Source organism: Myotis davidii, unplaced genomic scaffold (assembly GCF_000327345.1).
Source record: "Myotis davidii unplaced genomic scaffold, ASM32734v1 scaffold332, whole genome shotgun sequence".
In the NCBI taxonomy this organism is placed as follows: domain Eukaryota; kingdom Metazoa; phylum Chordata; class Mammalia; order Chiroptera; family Vespertilionidae; genus Myotis; species Myotis davidii.
Genome location: NW_006285779.1, coordinates 4,775,681 through 4,800,753, shown reverse-complemented (window position 1 = coordinate 4,800,753; position 25,073 = coordinate 4,775,681). Strand labels below are relative to the sequence as shown.

Genomic DNA, 25,073 nt, shown 5'->3' with positions numbered 1-25,073 from the left:
GGACTGGGGGGTGGGGGATGAGGGACTCACTGAAAGCAGTGGCTCCAGCTGCTCCAGAGCCTGGCGCACGAAGTTGCAGTGGGCCTCGGCGTAGCCGTGGATGCAGTTGCTGAAGAGGCCCTGGGCGAGCTGGTGGAACTTGGGCAGCTCATCCAGCAGCTGCGCGTTCAGGGCCTCGTAGTTGTTCCGGGCCGACTGCAGCTCCTCCAGAGTCTTCTTGTCCTTTAGCTTCTCCGCCCGCTCCGTGCAGTTGTAGAAGTCCAGCAGCTTGTCAAAGCGCTTCTGCACCAGCTTGTGGGGCCCTGCAAACATGCTTAGTAACTGATTGAGGGGGGAGATGACCAGCCGCTCCGTCCTCTCCTTCTGTAGGGATGAGAAAGGCACGTTGCTCAGTATTCCATGTTCGCTATTTCCCATAACACGCTTCAGGCTGACTTTGGTATGTCCTACACCATCTGCTGTATTCCTAGTGCACAGCTACACCCATGCAGACCCAACTGTCCTGCTTACCCAATCCCAGATGAATATACACACTCCAAAAACTTCTCAATTTATGCCTGGCTGGCGTGGTTGAGTGTCGACCTATGAACCAGGAGGTCAAGGGTTTGATTCCCAGTCAGGGCTCTTGCCTGGATTGCAGGTTCGATCCCCAGTAGAGGGTGTGCAGGAGGCAGCTGAGTGTGCATATTTTCCTCAGCTCGAAGCCATCTGGACATCTCCAAGACACTATCAACCCCCACCTGTTTCTTTCTACTTTGGACCAAACAAATACCACATACAGTTGATTCTTGGACAATGCAGGAGTTAGGGGTACCGACTTCCTGCACAGTCGAAAATCCACATATAACTTTGGCCTCCTCAAAAACTAATCTACTAAAAGCCTACTATTGACCGGAAGCCTTACCAATAGTCGATTAACACATATTTTATATATTATATGAATTATAATCCGTATTCTTACAATAAAGTGAACTAGAGAAAAGAAACTGTTAAGAAAATCATAAGAGCCCTAGCCAGTTTGGCTCATGAATACAGTGTAGGCCTGAGGACTGAAGGGTCCCGGGTTTGATTCTGGTCAAGGGCACATGCCCGGGTTGTGGGCTTGATCCCCGGTAGGGGGCGTGAAGGAAGCAGCCAATCAATGATTTTCTATCATTATTGATGTTTCTATCTCTCTCTCCCTCTTCCTTCCTCTCTGGAATCAATAAAAAGAAATAAAAAGTCTTTAAAAAAGAAAAAAAATCATAAGAAAAAGAAAATATGCTTACAGTATATATATATATATATATATATAAAAAGTCTGCGTATAAGTGGACCCATGCAGTTCAAACCAGTTTTGTCCTAGGGTTAACTGGATATCTATTTAGAATTCAGAAGCAACGTGGCTTTTAGTACTTTCTTTGTAGTCTGTACAATCTCAAAGACCTATTTGTTAACCTCTTAACAATTCCTAAATATTCCTTTTTACGTTACCATTCCAATCGTTGTTTCTTTTTAATCAGAGTTATCAATTGTGATCCATGATTACATTTCCTAGTTTTCCTTTGCTGAAACCAGGCTGATGACAAGCTACGAAAAAATTTGTGTGAATACATATAGGTCCTCCCTGGTCTTTAACTTATTGAAAGTCATCTTTTGAATATAAAATCTTGCTGCAAATATCCTAGAGGACGGCCAGGCCTCCTAATGCACAGAGCATGCTTTTATGGTTAACTTTTTCGTCAGCTGGAGGCAGAAGGAGCCCCAGGAAGAGGACCAACCGTGAGCAGTATGTAGAAGACGGTCACTTACGAAGTTTGTGAAGAGCTGGTCACTGATGTAGCGATGCACCTTCTCGAACTGTTCCAAGTCCTTGTGTCCCTTCTCCATGCACACATCCCACATGCTCGCCGCAGCCACCACTTTCACACAGGCCGATTCCTGGAGGCAGAGAGGAACAAAGGCAGGTAAGGTCAAACAGAACAGTCTAGCCTTCATCCGTCATTGCTTGGTAGCAGTCGGTGGGGAAAGGGCTCCGAAATTAAATTTTTTCTCTGTGGTGTAGCATTTTAGCTTTGAAACAAGCATATTTTCATAAACTATGATTTATGGGCACAGGGAAAAGCCTAAGACTTTTAATTATGGGAAAACTGGTGAGGGCTTTTATCATCTCTTTTGCATTTCCTTATGTCCCTAATTTGAGGGTTTCTTAATGCATCAAAAAGTCAATTAAACTGAAGTCAAGATGATTCCTGCAACACTGTGATAATGAACAATCATCTCTCCTCTTCGCATCTTGGCTCATGCTGTCACCGTCTCAAAAACAAATGCCCAATGCCCTCTGGGTAATGCAACCTTGTTTCCTTCACCCAAACACTGGCACTCCTGATGGCTCTGGCTGCTTTTTTCCTTGCAAAAATACCTCCTTACACACAATGTAACTTACTAATGTGAAGGCAGCATTCATCTGTAATAATGCCGAAAATACGAAAAAATAAGTGAATGCATGGTAAACGCCTCCTGACTGATTCTGACAGTTTTTAAATACCAAGTTGGTTTTCTTTGGCTATTTAAAACAAATGATGGGCATTTGCCTTCTTTATTTAAGTTTGGGGAAAGCATATTATTTTAATGTTAACTAAATAAAATCTAAAACCCCATTTATATAGTTCAAGGGTAAATGAAGTCCCTAAGCCAAAAATATTTAGTGCCTAATACATTGGTTTGATATTTTATTTTACTATATTTTTGACATCTTGTCTTTAAGTCCTTTATCTATAATATAAATAAAGCCAGGGTTTAGTTGGAAAGATAAAGTGGGGAATCTTTCTAATTCCACCCGAGTGGGGGAACTAATGTGAAACATGATGTCCTCTTCTATTCTTTTAAAGTGATGTTGTCAAGTTGTAAAATATCAGTCCATATGCCAATGTGGAGGCCAAATGACACAGTCAACGTCCCTCAGCATATGTTCTTGCTGGCCTGCTCTAACAGCCAACCTATTCGCTAACGCTGCTGCTAGCATGGCTTTTCCATTCTATGTCAGCGACACAACCTCAACACTTTCCCTTAATTTCCTCTGTTAGCAGCCATCTGCCCAGCAAATGCTGTCAATGTTACACGTGTCCCACCTCAAAATGCTTCTACCCGTTGCTATGGAGATGAGTCTTTTAAGAGTGGGGGGCGCTGGTATACTTGCTATGCATTTAGAGAACACGAAGAGAGAACAGCCAACATGGAGCAGCAAATGGAGGAACTGTAGGGTAAAGTCCTCAGACAAGGAAATATACTTAGTAGTTGTCCCAATATATTTTGGTCAAATCTCTCGTTTGAAGCCAATGCACGCCTTAAAAGTTTTACCTAATTACATTTTTAAAATATGAAGAGAGAGAGTTCGATATTTAAAGGAAATGTAGGGGGCATTTCGAATCAGTGGGGACTACTCAATAAATGAGGATGACAACTGGATAACCAGTTATAAAAGAAAAATAAAGTTGAATCCCTACCTCAAACCTTTATATACTAAGGTAAATTCCAGCTCAGTCAGTAACTTTAACGTTAAAAAATGAAATGATAAATGTACTGAAACATGGGAGATATTTGTTATTTATTATCTCAGAATAGCAAAGGTCTTTTGAAGTGTGACACAGAACTAAGAAGCCATAAATGAAACGTCTACTTAAACTGCAAAAAAATGAAACTTCTACACAGAGAAAGCACTTTAAGCAAACTCAAAAGTCAGCAAACTGGGGGGAAATATTTCTACTCCGTTATCTCAGGAATAGCAAAGGTCTTTTGAAGTGTGACACAGAACTAAGAAGCCATAAATGAAACGTCTACTTAAACTGCAAAAAAATGAAACTTCTACACAGAGAAAGCACTTTAAGCAAACTCAAAAGTCAACTGGAGGGAAATATTTCTACACCATTATCTCAGACATAGAGCTATTTTCTCGAATGTATACAGAGGCTCTACAAATCAGTAAGGAAAAGATTAATAAGTCAATAAATAAGTGCCCCCAATATAAACAAATCACAGAAAAAATAATGACGTAAACATGAAAATATCCTCAATCTCATTCAAGGAAATGAAAATTTAAATGTTTTTAGCTATCTTTTTTTGCATTTTTTTATCTATCTATTAAAGACATTTTAATTTTGATAATACTGTGTGTTAGCAAGGGATGGGGAAACCGTTTCATACATTAATATATTTTTTTCACACATTAACAACATCTAGCAAATTATACTATCATGATTTGGCTCAGAAAATCTAGTACTGTTGACTTTTAAATATACTCATAGATCTGAAAATTATGTATCTACAAGGATATTCCTGTACCAGTGTTTCTAATCTTTTGCAACTACAATTTAAATAACTATCAATAAGGGATTAGTTAAATATATTATGGCATGTCCATACAGTTAAATGTTATGCAATTGTAAAAAGAGAAAAGGAGCAAGAAGCTCTGTGTACAGGTATGGACTGACTTCCAAAATGATGCTATTAAGTGTAAACCTAAGATGCTGAACAATGTGTAACACACACACACGCACACACACACACACTCACACCCTAGGCGAGAAGAGTCTAATAAATGATGCCTGTCTCTATAGAGGATGACTAGGAGACAGGGCAGGGGGAATCATTATTTTTATTTTTTACTTAACCCTTTGGTACCTTTTGAATTTTATACCATTTTACTTAGTTTAAAAATGATTTTTTTAAAGCAAAGAACTTCTTTTTAAGAAAATTGTTTCATAGGATGAGATTTTCATGTGGGAGGGACAAGCATGTGTCATATATATAAACACATTATATAAAATCAATAGAGAGATTAGAAATATAAATAGAAAGGATTCTAGTCCTGGTGTGACTTCGTGAAGGAGACGCTGTCCGGGGACGAGGTGAGGATGCCCTGGGCCTGATCTCCTAGCTGCTCCAGGCCTGGTTCGAACAGCATTAGAGGCCTTCTGAAGGGCAACTAAGTAAGTTGGAAATGAATATTACTATTAGAAAGACCTCCACAGGAACTATTCTCTTACTCTTCTCTCTTCAAAATTGTTTTGACAAAATGAACGGTGATAAGTGCTTCTTACATAACCGGGGCAGGAGACAGTAACAAGGTGGTGGGGAGGATGGAGAGGGAGGAAGGGCTGGACACTTTAGTTCAACAGGGCTGATCTCCTAAAGGTCACTTAACTTTTAAAGAATCCCTAAGAATCCCGATAAAAAGCATAATGGTCATTTGAATCCAGATTGTTCAATATTCAACAACATGCTGGGTGAAGAGGAAGGTGGACAGAATGGTGCCCACGTGATCCTAACCAGAGCGATGTCCTCACTCACCCGGATGTGCTGCAGGTAGAGAGACAGGTCTCGTATAAAAGATTTGATCAGTCTTTCCTGCATTCGGAAGTTCTTTTCTGTTTCTTCAAATGCTTCATCTCTTATCTGTTCAAAATAAACAAGTGCTGTTATCTGATGTGAACTCTCCCTCCATCTACCTTATTGGCAAAAGTATCTTTCTTAAAAACACCTTTTGTTTACATTTTAAACCTTTGATGTTTCCCTGAATCCTACTAAACTGAATTTAAACCGCTCCGCATGGCTTTGAGAGAGGGCCCCCTACTGTCGCACCTTACCCGCTCTGCCCTGATGGAGACCCTTTGGTCTGGTGAGGCTGCTGTCCACCATTTTCCCTGGCACCTGCCTCATCTGCTGACTCTATGCCTTTAACCCTGTGTTGTTGCTTTGCCTGGTGTGCCCTCTCCTCTCCCTATTCCCACCTGCCTCCCCCCCACTTTAAGGCTCAGATGAAATCTCTGGCCCACATGAAGCTCACGCTAATGGAGCTCCTGTTTTCTTGAGAACTACACCGTGCAGAGAACAAACTGCAAAGCTTAGCAACTGACTTTTTTCACTTGCGTTTTCCCTTACTGGTATCATGCATACGTGACATAGTGAATGAAGAATGGAGACTTCGGATCTACCCTCAGCACTGTCCATCACTCAATCCCTCAGACTTTTATGTTTCCTTTTGTGCATCATATGGTGTTGAATTTAGGTGAGCTTTTAAATCCCTTCTAGCTTAATAGGTCTGCAATTTTACTTTTATCTCCCTACATAAATTATAACTTTTTATGAGTGTCTAAAGCCACAATTATTGGCCTTCTGATTTGCCTTTGTACACCCAGGCAGCTCACCAAAGCATGGAGAGAGGGCTGGGTGGGTGGACGGACTGACATCACCAGTAGCTGCCAGGTCCTGTATCCACCAGCCAGCGAACACCAGGGGAAGTACCAAGAGGGAAGTCATGCCAGTTGACACCACACGGGCTGCCCCACGGAGCCTTGAAAAGCTGCCAAAGACATGCTGAACCTCACCTGGGGAGCAAAGCCAGTGAGGTGCTTCAGGTGGCTGCTGACGCGGTTGGATTTCTTGATGATGGAGTGGATGTTCAGTTTAGAGATCTTCTCCATGAGGCTGTCTTCATCGCCCTTCCGGTACTTGAGGACTAGGGAGCGAGTCAAACTGGTGAGTTAGAAAGCTCTTTCCTGAACATAAATAGACTATAAAATAAGCTACAAAGCAAGACTAACAACCCACACTAGAGCTAGTGCTCAATTTCAATGAGCTTAGAATGAGTGCAGACAAATTATTAATCGAAATCACCATTTATGGACAGAGAGAATACTCAAGGGCAGAGAGACACTGCACAGACTGGAGAAGGTTAGCGACAAGGGGGAGAGGTAGCAGATATAAGGAAAAGAGCCTAAGGATTTGAACTCATGGAAACATCAGAGTTCAATGCCAGGGTCTGTCATTTCATCAAAGTCTGTTCTTACACAAGTCAACTCTCTGAGACTCATTCCTCTCCAATAAGATGTAGAAAGTAACAGTATTTGCTTATAAGACCATCTTAAATCGTCTCATACATATACAAATGAGATATTTATATCCCATTATCTCACACAGTAAAATGCTATACAGGAGTTATTTAATCACTGTGTCAAACATTAGGCACAATCTGCAGAAAAGACTGGAGCTCACAGTAGCAGGGTCATAAGGGGAAGGATGAGGGCAGCAAAAAGACACACTTATCACCATGGGAGATGAAGAGGACATTACACCAGGAGATATGAACCATGATGGCTAGGTGGCCAGAAAGCTTTTACAGCCACAAGCAGCATGACTGAAGTAGGAGGCAGAGGAAACGGTTTAGGTAAAGTGGGAGAAGAGTGGAGAACAGGAAAAGAGGTTACACTACATTATACATTCTTGGAGGATATCAATAATGTATCAGTTCAACATGGTCACCATACTACTCGAATGTTCAAATTAGAGTCTTAACAAGACATTTGATAAAAAAAAAAAAAAAAAAACAAAAAAAAAAAAAAAAAAAAACAAAAAAAAAAAAAAAAAAAAACAAAAAAAAAAAAAAAAAAAAAGAAAGAAAGAAAAGAAAAAGAAACAAAATAAATGGTTTAATTCATTCTACACTATAAAGGAAGAAGGAGTGGGTGGTTTGGCAACTAACTGTGCAGTGTTGATGGCGGGGAGGAAGGGGAACTCAGATGAGAGAGGCAGGTTTCTGACCGCAGCCAGGACTGACGGGACCCAGGGATGGGGCACATGGGGCTTTTCTGGAGGAAGACTGAGAGTCCTAACTTAAATGGAGACAGTAAAACACCTAACCAGACGTGCAGAGCAAACAAATGTAAGCACAGACTGAAAAGGACTGCCGTCAATGAGTTGAGAAGGCAGTCTCTCATGCTTGGAGGAACTCTGGAGCAGCCATTTTCTAATCAGTCTTCATACCTCTTGGCAAAGACCCATGCTGCTATAAGCTTTATCAGAGATGTCGATTTCCAATGGGCCATGGCTGTGCTTTCATTATTACTGTTCTCTTTCTTCAGATCACACTTCCCCAAAATTCCACTACTGTTCCTTCATCACAACCCTATAGCCTACCATCTGCTTCGTCCACCTCTGGAGGAATAATTCTTTTGAGAGGAAGAACATTCTCAAAGGCATAGCTCCTTTGTAGCAACTATGCTATTCTTACCCAGATCCTTCCGACGTTTGTATTCATTAATGTTAACGTTGATTTCCTTGACTGCAAGGACTGCATTGGTTAAAGGCACTTTATCTGGGTGGGATTCTGGGGTGGAATTCAGCAACTCCATTAGCAGCAGTGGGTAACGCATTACTCTCTGCACTGGTTTGATGAGGAAGGAGCCCAGGTTAATATAATTTGTGCATCCCCTATAAGAGAAGGAAAAACAGAGCCTTTAGTCCACTATCAATAAATAATACAGGACCCACAGGTAGTATCCTTTATTCCTAAGTAGAGCTCTGTTCTTTCTTCCTACTTTCTACTTTCATCCACTCATGTTTCCTGGACACCTAATAAATATATACCAGGCACTATTCCAGGTGCCAGGGATTTCGTAGTGACCATAAAAAGTCCCTGCCCTGATGGAATGAGACTGGCAATAAACAAATATCCTATAAAGTGTCATTGGGTGGTAAGTGCTATTGGAGAAAAATATAACAAGGTAAATCTACTTCTAGGTTTCTGTCTATAAAGGAAGAAAAATTAAAAATGAGTTTGTGCAAGTGGCGAGGGAACTTACCATTCGTTGTACAGGCTCCTATAGGGCAGTGAGCATGAAAAGAAATCAGACAGCTGATTAGAGATAATGCTGATTTTCATATTTTTCTCAGAACATATCAATTCAATGTGAACACCTATTAGTTGAGCAAACAAAAATCACATGGGATAAAAGAGAAATTATGAATGTCTATGGTGGCATACCTAGTCTATTTAAAAAAGTTAGTAAGCCCCTAATTTCACTTTGATCTACTTAGATGTATACATTAACATGCCTCCCTAAGACCAGGAAAATCTCACCTGATGATCAAGATTAACTGAATTTGCCCTGGCCAGTTTGGTCTCGTGTTTAGAGTGTCGGCCCGAGGACCAAAGGGTCCAGGTTCGATTCCCAGTCAAGGGGAGGTACCTGGGTTGTAGGCCCAATTCGGCCTGGGTTGGGGCATGTGTAGGAGGCAACTGATGGATGTGTCTCTCTCATATTGATGTTTCTCTCTCTCCCCCTAATTTTGTGCACCAGGCCTCTAGTGTATAGATAAAAGTGCCTGAAATGGATAAAAGTACAAGCAGGATGCCACTTATGATTTCCATGATATATGATGGAAAAAGGCAAGTTACCTAATAGAACCTATAATAATATATCATTTATGTTTAAAACAAGATGGACAATGGATATCATAAGCAGTTTAGACATATACATGGGAGTGATGATCAAAAGGCAGAGCTAAAGAGCTATGATAGAAATGAAGCGCTCAAAACTCCTACTTAAGCTCTGCCACGGAGTCCTGAAGATGCTTCTGGATCCTCTCATCCTTCTCATAGATTTCCAGCAGTGAGATGGCCTCGTCATGATTCTGGCAGTAAGCCTTGTATGTTCCCTCAAGCTCATCCCGGTGATCAAGAAACACGGGTCCTTTAAAATATACACATACAGTGTTTTTAGTAAATTTCTTTTCAGTATCCTAAATGTAAGGTGTATAGGCAAACTTTAATGTCAGTTAAACCCTACCACAAGAAATGACAGTAAGACTACCCCTCAAATTAATAAGAAATTTCCATGTAATAGCTTAAAATACTCTTATTTAAAGCAAGATTTAAGAGACATGTTATCCGTGTATTTACTTTTCAGTACACACACACACACACACACACACACACACACACACACACACACACACTAAGCTGGTCCCTGAGACAGTCTACAGCTCCTTTTCAGTCAGGCAGAGTAAGGGGCTTGCAAGTACTTTCCTTATAAATATGTGGTTAGACGCAGTAAGGATCACACCCTCTAAGCCCCAGGAAAATCTCTATAGGGATAAAGAGATCCTATTACAGCAGCAGTTTCCAATCTCCTCTCTGTGCATAAATTAAATACACAGGACTTTAAATGAAATTCATTATATTAAAACATCTATCATAATAAAAGCATAATATGCAAATCAACCAAATGGCTGAACGACAGGCAGAACAACCTGTCACTATGATGTGCACTGACCACCAGGGGACAGACACTCAACGCAAGAGCTATCCCCAGCCTGCAGGCCCCAGGCCAGCCAAGGCAGGTGCCAGTGGCCACTCCCCCGTTCCCCCTCCCCACTTCATCGCCCTGCTGGCTGCCCCGCAGAGGGAGGCGACTGGCCGTGGCAGGGGGCAGAGGGTGGGGGCAGTGAGCGGGCAGCACCAGGCCGGCCAAGGTGGGTGACAGTGGCCCCCCACTCCAATCACCCCAGCAGTTGCCCCACAGAAGAGCCCTGATCGCCCGCCAGGCCTAGGGACCCTACCCATGCATGAATTTTGTGTACCAGGCCTCTAGTTTGTAATATAAAAACCCTAAACATATGACACAATAACATGTACTTTTTATGAAGCATTAAATAGTAAAACATAGCATTGACTCTAATAGTAATCACCATAATTTCAAAGTATGATGAGTGACATAAGAAACTGGTAATCTTGGTTGCTTCTGGCTGATATTTGCAACAATCTAATGTGATACAAACATGCGACTTCAGTTGGTGATGACGTCACAGGTCCTGCTAACAGTATGTGGTTTGTGCCCTATAGGCATACCTTAAAAAATGCTACATTTCAGTTCAAAATTACTGAACATAAAGATGTAATTATTTTTTGATCCAAGTTCATGGACTCCTTGAAATATAGCCACAGAGCCCTGGTCTACAGCCAATTAGGAGAGGAATAGCTCCTATTTCATTTAGAGCTGCTGCCTGACTGCTGATCCCGACCACTCTTCCTCTTGCCCTTCTCTCCTTCACTCAGCACACTGGTCCTTCCTCTTCAGCCTGTACTGCTCTCCCCAAACAGCGCTCCTCTCAGAATACGACCCTACTCACTGCTTCCCCTGTAACTATTTCTACCAGTTGCTCAGGGACCCCCAGCCCTTGCCCTACAATGCCACCTCTGTTCCCCCTATGTTGTGTCCTATAGAATTCCCTAGTCTTGTGCAGATCGGTTCTTATTTAAATTAAGTGTATTCCCTTAGTTATAGCTCCTTTCTGTGAAAGAGACTTGATTTGCTTATAAACATCACATCCAGGCTGCCCTGTCTCACTGGCAGCTTTGCTCGGTCTAATCCTGCAACTCAACAGGCACAGTAGCAGGGGTGGGGCTGGCTACCTTCTTGTTAGGAGAGGAATAGCTCCTATTTCATTTAGAGCTGCAAACCCCATGGCCACTCTGAAACCCCATGGCCACTCTGAAATCCCTGAGCCACCGATGTCTTCATCTAGTTTACCATCTGATATTTGCCTGCCTTCTTCTCTTACATTATTCCTTTGTATATCCAATCCCTTCCAGCAGCCCTAGAATCTTCCCTATCATACGGATGATTATTCACATTCCTCCATTCACTGTTCTTCAACCTTCCTCATAGAGACTATTCTACACCAACTACAAGCCAGCAAAACTACACCTCAATTTCCAGAGTCGTTCAAACTGTGGGTCACAACCCATAAGTGGATCATGAAATTGACTTCACAGGTAATGATCAGCACTCATTTGGGAAAATAGAAAAGAAAATATCAGATAACATTGGACATAGTAAAAGCAAGCACAGGCATACACACACATACTAGTACACATATCCTGGGGCCTTATGTTAAATATTTCTTTCTGTGGGACATATTTAAAATACTTTAAAAGCCAGTCCCTTTATATATTAATATATACACAGTCTCCTGATACTTTCTTCTTTCTCAACCTCCTCATCTTCTAACTCATCCAAGCCCTGAACACTTATTCTTTCCTTTCCCGCTAGATGCTGCCCCGGTTGTACTGGAATCCTTCTCCAATCAGGATTAGCGAATGAATTCGTGCTGCTTTCTCCAGCACCCCAGATTACCTTGATTTTTGCTGAGTTACCCCTTTTTCCTAGTCATTAAGACTGCTTGGAAGGCACGGTGTTGAGAGGGAAAAAGACTTAGTGTAAGGCAGTTTGAATTGTATGCCGCCACTGGTATAATTTTTAAAAACAGGGATGGTGAACCAACGTAGAAAAATATGTATGTAATTGCTGGTATATAATAAACTATCTCTGGAAGGAGATGTAAGACAACTAGTAACACTGGTTGCTTCGGTTTGAAAAGAGCTGGGTCCTGGGGGATGGGTAGGATACTTTTCATTAGTTCTTTGCACCTTTCTGACTGTGTGCCATGTGAATGTAATTAAAATAAGTTAAATTTAAAATGTTAAAATAAATCAAATTTAACCAAAATAAAAATTTGCTTATGCAATTCATGTCAATCTGCCATTTGCTAGTGGCTCAACAAAGCTTTAATTTCTCTTTCTCTGACTTCTCAGAACTGTCCCTTGTCAGATGTTCCAAACCTAATCCTTTATTAATTCCCCAGCGAATGTACTGCCTGGCCTTCTGGTTGACCAAGACTGAAGCCCCCAGCATAGTGCTCTCATATAGTCCCGCTCCACCTCGTGCACATGGCCACTGCAGGCTGTCCCTCACCTGTAAGGCTAACACTCCTGCCAAGGTCCTGAACTATTCCGTTCCGAGGCCCTCTCCTGCACTATCCTCTGTGTACCTTCAGCACATCACACTCTGCTACCCAATTCCTGCTCGTCTTGGGAAAAGAAGTGGAAGGGAAGAAGGAAAAATAAACACAGTTGATATCTTATAGGGGTGAGATTATGGATATTTTGTTTTAATTTCCTGTTTCATTGTTGTCATATTATACGGGAAGTAAAATAAATTAGGAGAAAAATACATTCTGATATTTTCTATCTTATTCGTGCAACCCACTAAATTGACCTCATGATCCACTATCAGGTTGCAACCGTCAGTCTAAAAAACATCGCAGTCAGTAATAGCTAAAATTTATTCTATTGCTAAGATCCTGTATTACCTCAAAGTAGGCTGCAGATAAAAGGAGAAGCTGAGGGCCAAACAACCTCTGAACTAAGTAATTAAAACTTCGTTTCTTAGCAAGGCCCTTCTCCTCCTGCCTTCTACCCATGAAGTTGGGGGGAAAAAAAGTTGCTTCTGGAGCTCATACCTACAGCATCGCTGATTTCCAGATCGGCCAATAATTGTTTTGAGACCTTTATCACCATCTGCATGTTTCCAAAAAGTCCCTCAAAATCAATGTTGGGTATCTGAGAAAGGGAAACAAACAAAGATTCACACAAAAGAATGAAATTAATAGCATATCATTCACATTAGAAACACCTCTTCAAGTATGATACAAAAATTGTTCAAGGTCAGCCTGGCCAGTGTGGCTCAGTGGTTGAATGTCAACCCATGAACCAAAAGGTCACTGGTTTGATTCCCCGTCAGGGCACATGCCAGGGTTTTGAGCTCTATCCCAGTGGAGGATGGCAGGGGGGGTGAGGGGAGTGGTGAGGGGCATGCAGGAGGCAGCCAATCAATGTTTCTCTCTCATTGATGTTTCTATCTCTCTCTTCCCCTTCCTCTCTCTCTCTCTCAAATCAATAAAAAAGGTTGAAGTTCATTTTCACTCACTCTCACAAAGTTCCCAGGACAGAAACATCCAACATTAGCTTTAGTGTTACCCTTAGTCCTTGATTCAACTATTCTCCCCATCCTCCTCCCTCACTACTTTAGTAAAATGACTGTGGAAACAATTTGTCTATAATTATATGGGATTCACATTCCCACCCGGTACCCAAAGCCTGATGGCACTGCCTACTTCCTATAGAAGTTCTTGGAGGTGACTGCTCCAGGAAGACAAACCCAAGCCCAGTCCAGGTGGTCAAGTAACAAGCAACAAGGACTATAAATCGCCAGAATCTGGGAACCTCTTTTTCTGTCTCCAGCATCTAGAAAAGTACCTAACATGATGTGCACATGACAGTTAAAGAATTTCCTGAATAAACCTTGTACAATCAAATCAGGTGCTAGAGCCAGAAACCCAATCATCTCCAGACTTTATTATGTTATTATACAACCTTTCCAGGAAAGTGACAATCCAGACTCCCTGGTACTGTTTCCAGGAGCCAAATAAACAGAAATGTCCTGGGTGTTATTGCAGTAAGTCCGATTAGTTAACGGTGGACTTGATAAGTGACAGGATGCTGATGGCTTAAGTTGACACATGTATGTTGGTACCCTTGAATTAAGAGTAGCAGCCACAGCCTCTACTTCCAACCCAATAAGTCTCTGTGGTGAAAGCTCCCGTATTCTGATACTTTAGGCGTGGAGAACCCTATTCAAGGTAAAGCTACCTTGCTCCCACAGTTCCCACCTGTGCCTGCTGCAGGGGTACCATGATCCGCTCAATACACATTTCCAGATCCCGAACGTAGTCTCGTTCCGTCTGATGAAGTTCTTCTACCACCTTGGCTCTCTTCTCCAGCATCCTCTGCTCTGGGTTTTCAGTGGACACAGACCCAGAAGCGGCCACCGGAGATGAAGACTGGGAGGAGAGGAGCGTCATTTCTAGAAGGGAAAAGAGAACTGGTCAGCATCTCTCTGTGTGCTATAAAGCAGGACTCTTCAACAACTTCATTAGAAATGAACACAGTCCTTGAGAACCAAAGGCCTCACAGTTGTCAACAATCAGGACATCTGGTCCCACACGTCAGTTCTGATCACGAACAGATGAAGAGCTTAGGAGGCCATTCCTGCAGAGAGAACTTCTCCCATCTGTGTGATACCATTTTTAGAATCTGCCCTAAAAAGAAAGAGTAGCTGGCGCATTTTATGAGGACAAATCACTGTCCACAACTTCCTTGGCAAAGAGGTTGAAAGAGCTGCTGTTCACATGAAGAACTGCTTTCATTTAATTCGGTATAAAATCCATCCCATGATCCCAGCAGCAGAAGTACCCAGCTGGAGGTTAAAAACATTGATATGCACATTAAAAACAATGTTATGGAACATAATAATGCCAAATAAGGGCAAGACAAGAATTAGACAGAAATGATTCAGCTGAGATCAGGGCGACTGCAGGACCCACTATATTCCAGTCATGTGATGATGGATTAACATTAATATATGATGAAATATGCAAAAATTATTTAGATTCTCCTTATCAAAATATTCTCACAAGCAGGTTTTGTTACTTCAAGTGTCCTAGAAGATACAAATGTACTGTAAACATGAAGTTCTTTAATGGTATTTTTAATTAAATGAATCTTTATAGACCCACACTGCATGATCTAAAAATGAAAACCAATATGATCTTGTAGCTTTTTCATTTACCTGTTACTTAGATATGCATGATGAGAATTATGTATATGAGAGGTCATTTGTTCATTAAAATGAACATCAAATACTAAAATAAACAATTTAAAAATTTCCACAGGGAAGCAATCTCTGCTGTGTATTTCAAATTCCTTTGATCAACTTAAAACAACTACAGATGTGGTAAGTATATATATTAGTAAGTCTCAGTATAATTACAAAAAATTTTCCCCAGCCTTAAGTTACAAAATACAAGTGTTTAAACTACTTATGAAAACTAGGCTTTCACAACAGATTTTAGTCTCCAAAATTCTTCCCCACTGCCTCTTCTCTAAGAACTTAGGAATTCCTATGTTGAAAAAGTGCAGCCCAGATTTTGATTTCTAAAAACCATTCTCCATTCAAAGGAACCAGAGTTCTATGGAGAAATGACTAAGCCCAGGGTTGGGCAGGGAAGGTATAAATGAGCCTGAAACATCTTATGGTAGAAAGTAAGGAAGTGCTCAGGAAAATAAGGGGTGCATGTCCAAAGGGGTTCCCACTGGCCAAACTGGTACAATTTGAGTATCAAAATAAACAAACACACTGCCGAAACCGGTTTGGCTCAGTGGATAGAGCATCGGCCTGCGGACTGAAAGGTCCCAGGTTCGATTCCGGCCAAGGGCATGTACGTTGGTTGCGGGCACATCCCCAGTGGGAGATGTGCAGGAGGCAGCTGATCGATGTTTCTCTCTCATTGATGTTTCTAACTCTCTATCTCTCTCCCTTCCTCTCTGTAAAAAAATCAGTAAAATATATTTTAAAAATAAATAAATAAACAAACACAGCACTGGATTAAAATCCTTTGAATAAAATAAGAATCTATGAGTTCATATTGACAGTACGCAGGACATAAATGAGAGAGAAGCCCAATGAGAGAGCTCTATGGTAGGAAAACAATGGCAGGGTTTGAGGGTGCTCAGGGTATTGGCACAGTCTCGAATAAGTTATTAAAAATTACTTAGTGATTACACAAATGAAAAGTAGTGACTATATGGTGGAGAAATGAATAATAAAATCAAAATCACTAATAAGGGACAAATAGACATCATATATTTGCATATGTCATATCTGGAAACAACACTATGTCCCTGATGAAGCATCCCAGTTAAAAATGCATAATCTGAAAAGAACCTTGAGGAAACATCAGACAAACCCAAATTGAGGATTTGTACTCTTCTAAATGTCACATGAGGAAAGACAAAGAAGGCCTCAGGGATCGTTCACAATCAAGACAACTGAAGAGATGACAAACAGATGTAATGTGTGATTCCAAACTGGATCCCGCCCTGGGTGGGGGGGAAATTGCAACAAAGGACATTGTTGAAACTGTAATATAAACTATAGATTACAGTTTATTCGATCAATTCAAGATGTCCTGAAATGGCAAATCTATGTGGTCACGTATGAGAATACCCATGTTCACACAAAATAAACACTGAAGCTATTAGTATGGGACATGGTATACTGGTATGCAACCTACTCTCAAATAGTTCAGTGAAAAAAACCTGTGTGTGTGTGTGTGTGTGTGTGTGTGTCCACACATGGAGAAAAAATGAAAACAAAAACATAGCAAAATGTTAAACACTGGCGGATGTGAATAAAGAATAAACACGGCAAAATGTTAAACACTGGTGGATTTGGATAAAGAATATATATATTTGAATAAAGAATATACAGGTTCTTTGTACTGTTCTTTGCAATTTTCTGTAAATCTGATATTATTCAAAATAAAGATTAGAAAGATAAAATACTTTTCTTGAACTTATATTTGGTAGAATGACAAAATTTAAAACATGTCTTATTTCACCAGAGTGCTGAACTATAGTTCTAAATTAATTGTAGTGTATATAAAATTTATTTTCAGCCCAGTGGTGTTGCTCAGTGGTTGAGCATTGATCTATGAATGAGAAAGTCACAGTTAAGATTCCAGCCAGGGCACATGCCAGGGTTATGGGCTCAATCTCCGGGGGGGGGGATGATGATGCAGGAGGCAGGTGATCAATGATTCTCATCATTGTTGTTTCTATCTTTCTCTCTCCCTTCCTCTCTGAAATCAATAAAAAATATATATATTTCTAAAAATTTATTTTCAATAGGCTTGTTTTAATTTTTTTTTTTTGGCAATTTTAAAGCAATAGAATCTCATTCCCAAATATCTATATATATAAAAGGCTAATATGTAAAGTGTCCCCTCGGGAGTCTGACCGAGAGACCGGGAGTTTGATCACTCGCTATGACGTGCACTGATCACCAGGGGGTGGCATGAAACAAAGGAAGGCCCTGGCTGACAGCCGGAAGTCCCCAATTGGCCCTGATCACTGGCCAGGCCTAGGGACCCTACCTGTGCATGAATTTTGTGCACCAGGCCTGTAGCAGTTTCATAAGTGGCAAGTTGAGAAGAGAAAATAATTTTTGTTTATACACTTTTTCTGAGGTATAATGACATAAAACATTGTGTTCATTTCAGGTGTACAACATAATGATTCAGTATTTGTAAAAGAAACTCGTATTTATACAGGATTGGAAAGGAAGAACATTTATTGAATTCCTACCATGTGCCATGTGCTTTGCATATTATGTTCCTGAACTCATTTAATATTCACACCAATACTCTGAAGTAGTATTAGTACTCCCATTTAATGGATAAGAAAACCTTGGCTTTGAGAAGCTGACCTACTTGTCCCAGGTTATGTAGTGAGTAAGCAGACTGGAATTTGAATCTAAACATATTTAAATCCAAATGCTATGCACTGAATTCTGCACCATTTTGCCTCCCTAGCCTGGTACCTCAACTAGAAAAGGCCAGGAACTTACTTGCTTCAAATCTTAAAAAATCCCTGGGAACTATTATCTCCCAGAAATCAAAGTTCTACAAATTAGAGTAGTTGAAAGCATGAAACACCAGCAAGTACTCATCAGTCAGAAGCCAACAACTTACATGGAGACTCAACCAGATTTTTATTTGTATCAAAAGAAAGAAAAAGAAATGTTAACACTTCTTTTAAACTACCCGCATGTCTTTATTTGCAGGTGAATTTATAAACTCTTGTACAGCTTTTAAAAAACAAAACCGGACACACTTTAGCGTGATTAAAACCCCCTGTGGGATGTTTTTGTTAAATTGCAGTTTCCCGGGCACCACTCATGAGATTCTGATTTAGCAAATCTGGGTGGGACCCGGGTATCTGCAATTTTAACAAAATCCTAGATGTTCCTGAAGATGCAGATGACCTGCAGGCTCCACACAGGCTAATTAATTTTTAAAGATTAAGTCAAACTAGAAATATCTGGCTTGAAAAGACTCCAAATTTAAAAGACTGTTTTCCCATTATTCCAACTATATCCTAAGAAAAAAGCTTAAAGTACAATTTTAGTATCCAGGACAACCAAGTGTGAGAGAGCAGCCCACCCTCAGCCATCTGCGGTGGAGACAGGAGGCTTTGAATCTTGCACTTCCTCACTCTTCAGCGGGGGAGGCCCTGGGAAAGCCCGTTTTTACCTCGGGACCACAGTCCCCTCCTCTGAAAGGTGAGGATAATAGTACCCGCTTTGTAGAATTGTTGAGGGAACGGAACAAGGTAATAACTCAACACCAAATTAGCCCTTTTCCCACGATGGGCAGAGAACACCGACTGCACCAGGTGAAGGTAAAACGCACCAAGTGGAAATGCTCTGTTCAGAACCTAAACTTCACTTTTCTTTACGAACAATGAAACCTGGGGTAGAGGAAGCACAGGAGGAAGCTGTGGCCCAGCATCAGCCAATCAATAAAACGTGCAGTCCAGTGCCCCTTTCTTCCTGGGGTGGCCTTGCCGTTGAGGGCTGGGGTGGACCGCACAAATTCACTGTGGTGATAGAACAATTCGTGATGGTTTCTGTCTTTTGTTCCCCTTTCCAGCCCCCTGTGCACTCCCTCCCAGTCCCAACTCCCCTCCTTCTCAAGATACCCCACCTTCTCAGGTTAGTCCTTTGTCACCAGGCTCATTCCTCAGTGTTAGGAAGGGATTGGTTACCCCACAGCCTCCCACGGCTCTCCCAACCACACTAGAGTGAAAGAGAAAACCTACTCACTTCTTTCCCTGCTCTGAAAGTTGGCTCTGTCTTTGATAAAGAAAATCTTGGAATTCCCAGCCTGCTCGCAACCTGCACTTGAGCGAGGAGGCTGACTATTCTACCTTCTTTTGTGTGGACTCCAGCTGCCCCGGGAGGTACCTGCAGCGCCCAAAGTCTGACTCCGTGACGCGGTGGGGGCACGGGTGCATCAACGTGTCAGCAGGCAGGCAAAGAAGAATCTTCCCAGAGCTGTGGAATGCTCCTAGAGCCCCTAAATCCCCTGAGGCTTTCCCATATTTACATATGAATTGCCCCGAGCCCCCCAGGCTATCAGCAGGGCCAGTTCTAAAGGATGGAGCTGGAATCCTCTGCTAACTGGACTGAGAAGCAGAAGAGGGGCCTTGCCTTGGCTCGGGCTCAGCACCTTTTCCCTTCTGGCTCTCCTTCCCGCGTGCTGACAGTCACTACTCCCCTTCAGGAGCTGGTAACCTAAGAATATTCTCTCTTACTGTTCCTTCCCCGGCCAAGCGTGGCTGTGTGGGGTGCTCTCTTTAGGGAAGACTTCCGAAGGCCCATCTATCTGTTAGGATGCATAGGAGGCACAGCTGGAAAGCGGGCAGCAGTTGTCTACTCGGTCTGCACTAGGACCTCCCTGCAGCCCCTCTCCCAGGCCAGGCTTAGCCTCACTCAGCCAAGGGAAGCGGACCCCCTACTTTAGGAACCTTATCCTAAAGCCATCAGAATGCAGATCTCTCCTCTGGCTGGTCCCAGGGCAGCAGGAAGAGCAGAGTAATGCACAGGGACTCACAGCTCACACTTAGATTTTAAAAGAAACCGAGGGAAAATGTTGCAGAACAATATGCCATTTTTGGAGACAGATACAGAAAGAGAAAGAGAATGGAAAAGAAAGAAAGAAAAAAAAGAAAACCTGCAAAAACCCCTACATATTTCTATATATATATATAGGGGTAGGCAAAGGTAGATTTACAGTTGTAATACAAATAGATAATACAATAATTAATGAAAGTAATAATACAAGAATAAACTCTGTTTCACATATTCACAACTGTAAACCTACGTCTGCCCACCCCATACATATGATATGATATGTAAGTGTACAGAGAAAGGTCTGGAAGGAGAACCCTCCAAACTCATCAGTTTGCCTCAGGGAGGGAACTGGGATTTGGGGTTGAAGGACCAATGGGGACTTGAGCTGAATCAGTACTTTTTGATCTCACAAGAATTTATTACTGCATTGCCAGTGATTTAAAACAAACTGCCCCTAATTAAGATCCATTTCTTTTGGTGAAATTCTAAGCAATCCAGAAGAGGATAGCTCTTGGTGAAGAGCCTTTCCTTCCCACTGCTTCTAACATTGCACCATCAACCTGTGAGGCTTTCCTGGGGGTGAGCCCTGTGTTGTTGCTGCCCTCCATCCTTCCAGCTTTAATTTTAGTTAAAAAAAAAATATTTATATGGCGCCTACCATGTACCAAGCACTGTTCTAAGCACTTCACAAATATTAGTTTATTTAATTCTCACAACCCTACTAATGAACCCATTTTACTGATGAAGAGAAATTCAGTAACTGGACCAGTAAGTGGAAGACTGGGATTCGAGCCCATGCTGGGCTCCCGACCAATAGCTGTTCTGCCTCCAGGCAAATCATGGGAGTTGTGACCTGGACTTCTACTTGTTTGTGGGTGTGGGTGGCCACCTGGTAGCTGATGATAAAACAGGACGATTCCAAAGCACAGCTTGACCTCCATAGAGCTACAGTTCTCCCACCATTAAGACCGAGAACGTTATTTATTTAATCATACATGCGTGTGTCCATATGACTGTAGCTATAAAACCCCACTCAGTGTAATGTAAATAAGCCCTTAGCATAATTGAATCTGTGTAAGTGCCATCACTGTAAATATTTAATAGTATCCCAGATAATTTATGGCAGAAATGATGTGAAATGAAGGGAAAGGCCTTTTTTGTATCATGTCCTTTGATAGGTCTCTCTTACTTCCCCACTGAGCATGTTACTCAGGGACAGGAGAGCCCCTTCAGGAAAGCTCAGCTCCTCCTCCTTGGGAACCGTGAGGAATCTGGCACCCAAAGGGCAGGAAGTAAAAACCTTTAGCACTGTCTCGACTTCTTAGAAGAGAAAAGGTAAGCTTTCTAACTGAGGAGTCTACTTTTAGGAATTGATTCTATGTAAATAATTGGATACGTGTACAAAGATGTACATATGTTCTGCGTTGTATTAAAAAATGTAGAAACAACCTAAACAGAAACAGCCAAAATTTCTCCCCAAAAGGTCCTGGTTAAATAAATTATGGCATATCTGTGTAATGGAATATGATAATGACCACTGAGATACAGGTTTTTATTTTTTATTATGGAACACTGTGTGTTAGTAATTAAAAAGCAGTTACCCACAGACAATAGGGAAGGCTTGGGGGGAAGGGAGTGGGAGAGGACAATGGAGGGAGGGAAAGGGACATATGTAATACTTTCAACAAGGAAGATTTTTTTAAAAAGCAGATTACAACGTAGTTTATGAAAGAAATGCAATTTTGTTAAAAAGGGGAAAATGCAAATATTTGAAAATGAAAAAGTCTTAAAGGTGATAGAAATTCTGATATTTTTTCTTTCTTTTCACTTACTGCACTTTCTAGTTTTTCTACAGTGAATATGTAATATTGACATAACAAAGAATAATAAAGTAAAAACAGAACATTTGCTGTAAATGACAATGCTCTACTACTAACAGCTCACAATTACCCTGTTAATCCATTTCAAATTCTGTCTTCACTTTTTAATAATCTGAGGTTTCTTTCCTGAGCTAATCCCTTTAGAATGCTGAAGAGAATGAGTAATAAAATGCTGTTGAAATGACAATTTGCTAGTCTTATGAGAAAAGCCCAACACAACTGCCTGCTTAACAATCTGTCCAGCAAACCGTGAGAGGAAGCAATCTGTAAATTTGCCCCTCTGCTCCGAACCCACCTGCAGGAATCATAAACCCTGGTTTTCCATGTTACCTCATCCCTCCAGCCAGCCCACCCCGCCCCGCCCCTCTTCCCCTTTTAGCCCCCACAAGCTTCCATTGGGGAAAGTTTGCTCAAGGTAAAGCTTTCTGCACGGTGGTCCCTGGTGCTCCCGCCTGGCTCACAAACACTCTCCCAGGATCACCAAACTCAGGGCCTGAATCTCAGCAGCAACTGACGAACTTTCCCTGTGGTTTCCGTTCACTATCGGCCCGGCCTCTTTTGGCAGGTAGCCTGGAGTGTAATCCCTGCTGGGAGGGCCTCCACCTCGGGAAACCTACCTCACAGCCGCTAGTTTCCCTCTTCCTCTTCCAGGCTGGCCAGAGAGCAAACACCAGTCAAGAGTCTGCAATTTCTGATGCTGCCAGAATAGCGAGTTTAAAACTAGGATCAACTGAAACACCATTTTGGACCCTCACCAAATACACATAAATCCCAGAGAGGTGTGCTACTGGTGTGCTTAAAGCTGTGAAGCTATTATTATTTCATCTTTTTTTTTTAAGTGAACTACAGTATAGGTATTTTTTTTTATGTTTTCTTTATCTGAAAGAGAAAGGGAGAGGGAGAGAGAGAGAAACATCAATGATGAGAGAGAATCTGAGCTTGAACAGTGAACGCCTGGTTCATCAGGTCCACAATCAACCACTGAGCCACACCGGCTAGGTTTATTTCATCTTTAGACAGCAGAAGTGAAATTATCGAGAGGGCAAAGACACTTTTTATAAAATAATTAATTAAATATAAATTATCACTGCTTAAAAACCAAAATTATAATCAACCAATAAAACGCTTTATTTTCTACACACACACACACACACACACACCCCTGAAACTATATTGAACAAGTCTCTTGAGGAAAGCTATTATTATTATTATTATTCTCATTTTACAAATGAGGTAACGGGCACAAAACAATGAAATGACTTGCCCGAGACCACACAGCTCATAGCTGCATATTAAAAACCAGCCAGTGCTTTCCATCAAATGCCACGTCCTATTCTAGGTTACATGTCTTCTGCATGTTTGCATGACCATTCCCAGCATCATATTTTCATATTTAATAATAATACTACAGCGATGTTTCAAAATGTGCTTGTCTCTATGGCCCTCTAGCTACTTTTCTAGCCTACTCTATAAAACCAGGCTTTCTTCAGCTTCTAGTAGGTGGTTTACTTTTATTACTTCCATTTGCCCTCATAATACTTTATGTATCTTTTCTAACTGTGCACCAAAATAAGCAGTTTGATCTGAATTATAATCCTGTTCCAAGTTTTAATTACAAAAATGTATAAATACTGAAGAGAGAGCTACCAACAGATGAGGCAGAGATCTACAATGTGGAAATTCCAAGCTTTCTTCAGTCTCAGGCAAGGCATGCTATCTGTTCTGTGTTCAAGAACAGCAAATCAAGTGGCATTAAACTAGATGGCTTTAAAGTTATTTCCATTTGGCTTAATGAATCTGTGTGAACAAGCAAGTCATAAATTCATAAAACAGAAGAATAATACACAACAACAGTATGGTGATTACCAGAGAGAAAGAGGGTAGGGAGAGATAAAAAAAAAAAAAAAAAAGTAGAGGGGGGATAAATGGTGATGGAAGGAGACTTGCCTTTTTATTAACCAATGTAGCCCCAACAAATTAAAAATAAAAGAAAATAATATAAAATGGAGTGAAGGGTAAACCCAGTCTCTCAATATAAGGATTATTTCCAAGTGTAATCCAATATTTTTATGGTAAAATCTTATTAGACCTAGGATATAGGTCAGTACTATCTTATTTTCTAGCTGAAACAAGGAAAAAAATAAAATCTCCATATAAGAGAATGTAAGTTGGGTTTTCCCCGGGAACTGTCATACATGCTGTACAGGTTTAAATGAGCTCTAGCATCCTAACAGTCACTCTTCTCCCCTACATCTCCCTGGCTTCCATTTCTCAGGATATAGGATATGTGGAGCTGCTTCTAGATCGTGAGAGGGCAGCAGGGATCTAGAACTGGGATCCAGCCCAGCTTCCCCTCCTGTCTCTGTGGCACACAACCTTTGTGGGCCCTTGTTTCCACGTGTTTGTATAATAAAGGGGCTGGACCTCTTTGTTCACTTCCAGGCTCTGAAATCTTACAAGACTTCCCACTCGGGTACGTGACATACTCTCAATTTGGTATCACCACACTAGCCTCTAGTTCCACTAGCATGTGAGGCCTCTTTGGACTCATCTAGGCAGTTAGTCACTTCCTTTCAGTGAGCCCAGAGGACTGGGCACTTGCTGCTATTATGGAACCTAGCACACAGTGTACTTTAAATACTGTTTCCTTATTATTTCTTGGACGTGACGAGCCCAGCTTGTCTCTGCGCCTTTCTGCTCACTTACCATCCTGTAAGCCCACTAGATGACTCTGTTCTCTAAACTTCAGTTCTCAAGGAACAATGCAAAATGATATTACTATTTATCTTTTGATGTACATGGTCTCTGCTCCAAAACAAAATATTGCATTTGACAACAAATATTCATTGAGCACCTACTATATGCCAAGCACCATGTAAGGATCTGGAACTTAGGCTATGGACTTTTCTGCATACCGGATGTGCATCTAATCTACAGTACTTAGCGCAGCAACTAGCACTTAAGTGACAGCTATTATTAAAACTTAGAATGCCCCCAGCAT

At 41.3% G+C, this 25,073-nt stretch overlaps 1 protein-coding gene across 2 annotated transcripts in view; it reads right to left on the bottom strand.

Annotated features, from left to right (window-relative positions):
• DNMBP (dynamin binding protein) overlaps positions 1 to 25,073 on the bottom strand; it is an 86,698-nt gene that overhangs the window by 8,069 nt on the left and 53,556 nt on the right. For both annotated transcript variants that reach the window (XM_006756563.2, XM_006756564.2), the window contains 9 exons: positions 14,329 to 14,522; positions 13,120 to 13,219; positions 9,362 to 9,509; positions 8,619 to 8,636; positions 8,048 to 8,247; positions 6,366 to 6,496; positions 5,329 to 5,433; positions 1,792 to 1,920; positions 31 to 363 (listed from right to left, as the gene is read on the bottom strand). In XM_006756563.2, the coding sequence (XP_006756626.1) occupies positions 31 to 363; positions 1,792 to 1,920; positions 5,329 to 5,433; positions 6,366 to 6,496; positions 8,048 to 8,247; positions 8,619 to 8,636; positions 9,362 to 9,509; positions 13,120 to 13,219; positions 14,329 to 14,522 (1,358 nt within the window). The remainder of the gene's footprint in view (positions 1 to 30; positions 364 to 1,791; positions 1,921 to 5,328; positions 5,434 to 6,365; positions 6,497 to 8,047; positions 8,248 to 8,618; positions 8,637 to 9,361; positions 9,510 to 13,119; positions 13,220 to 14,328; positions 14,523 to 25,073) is intronic.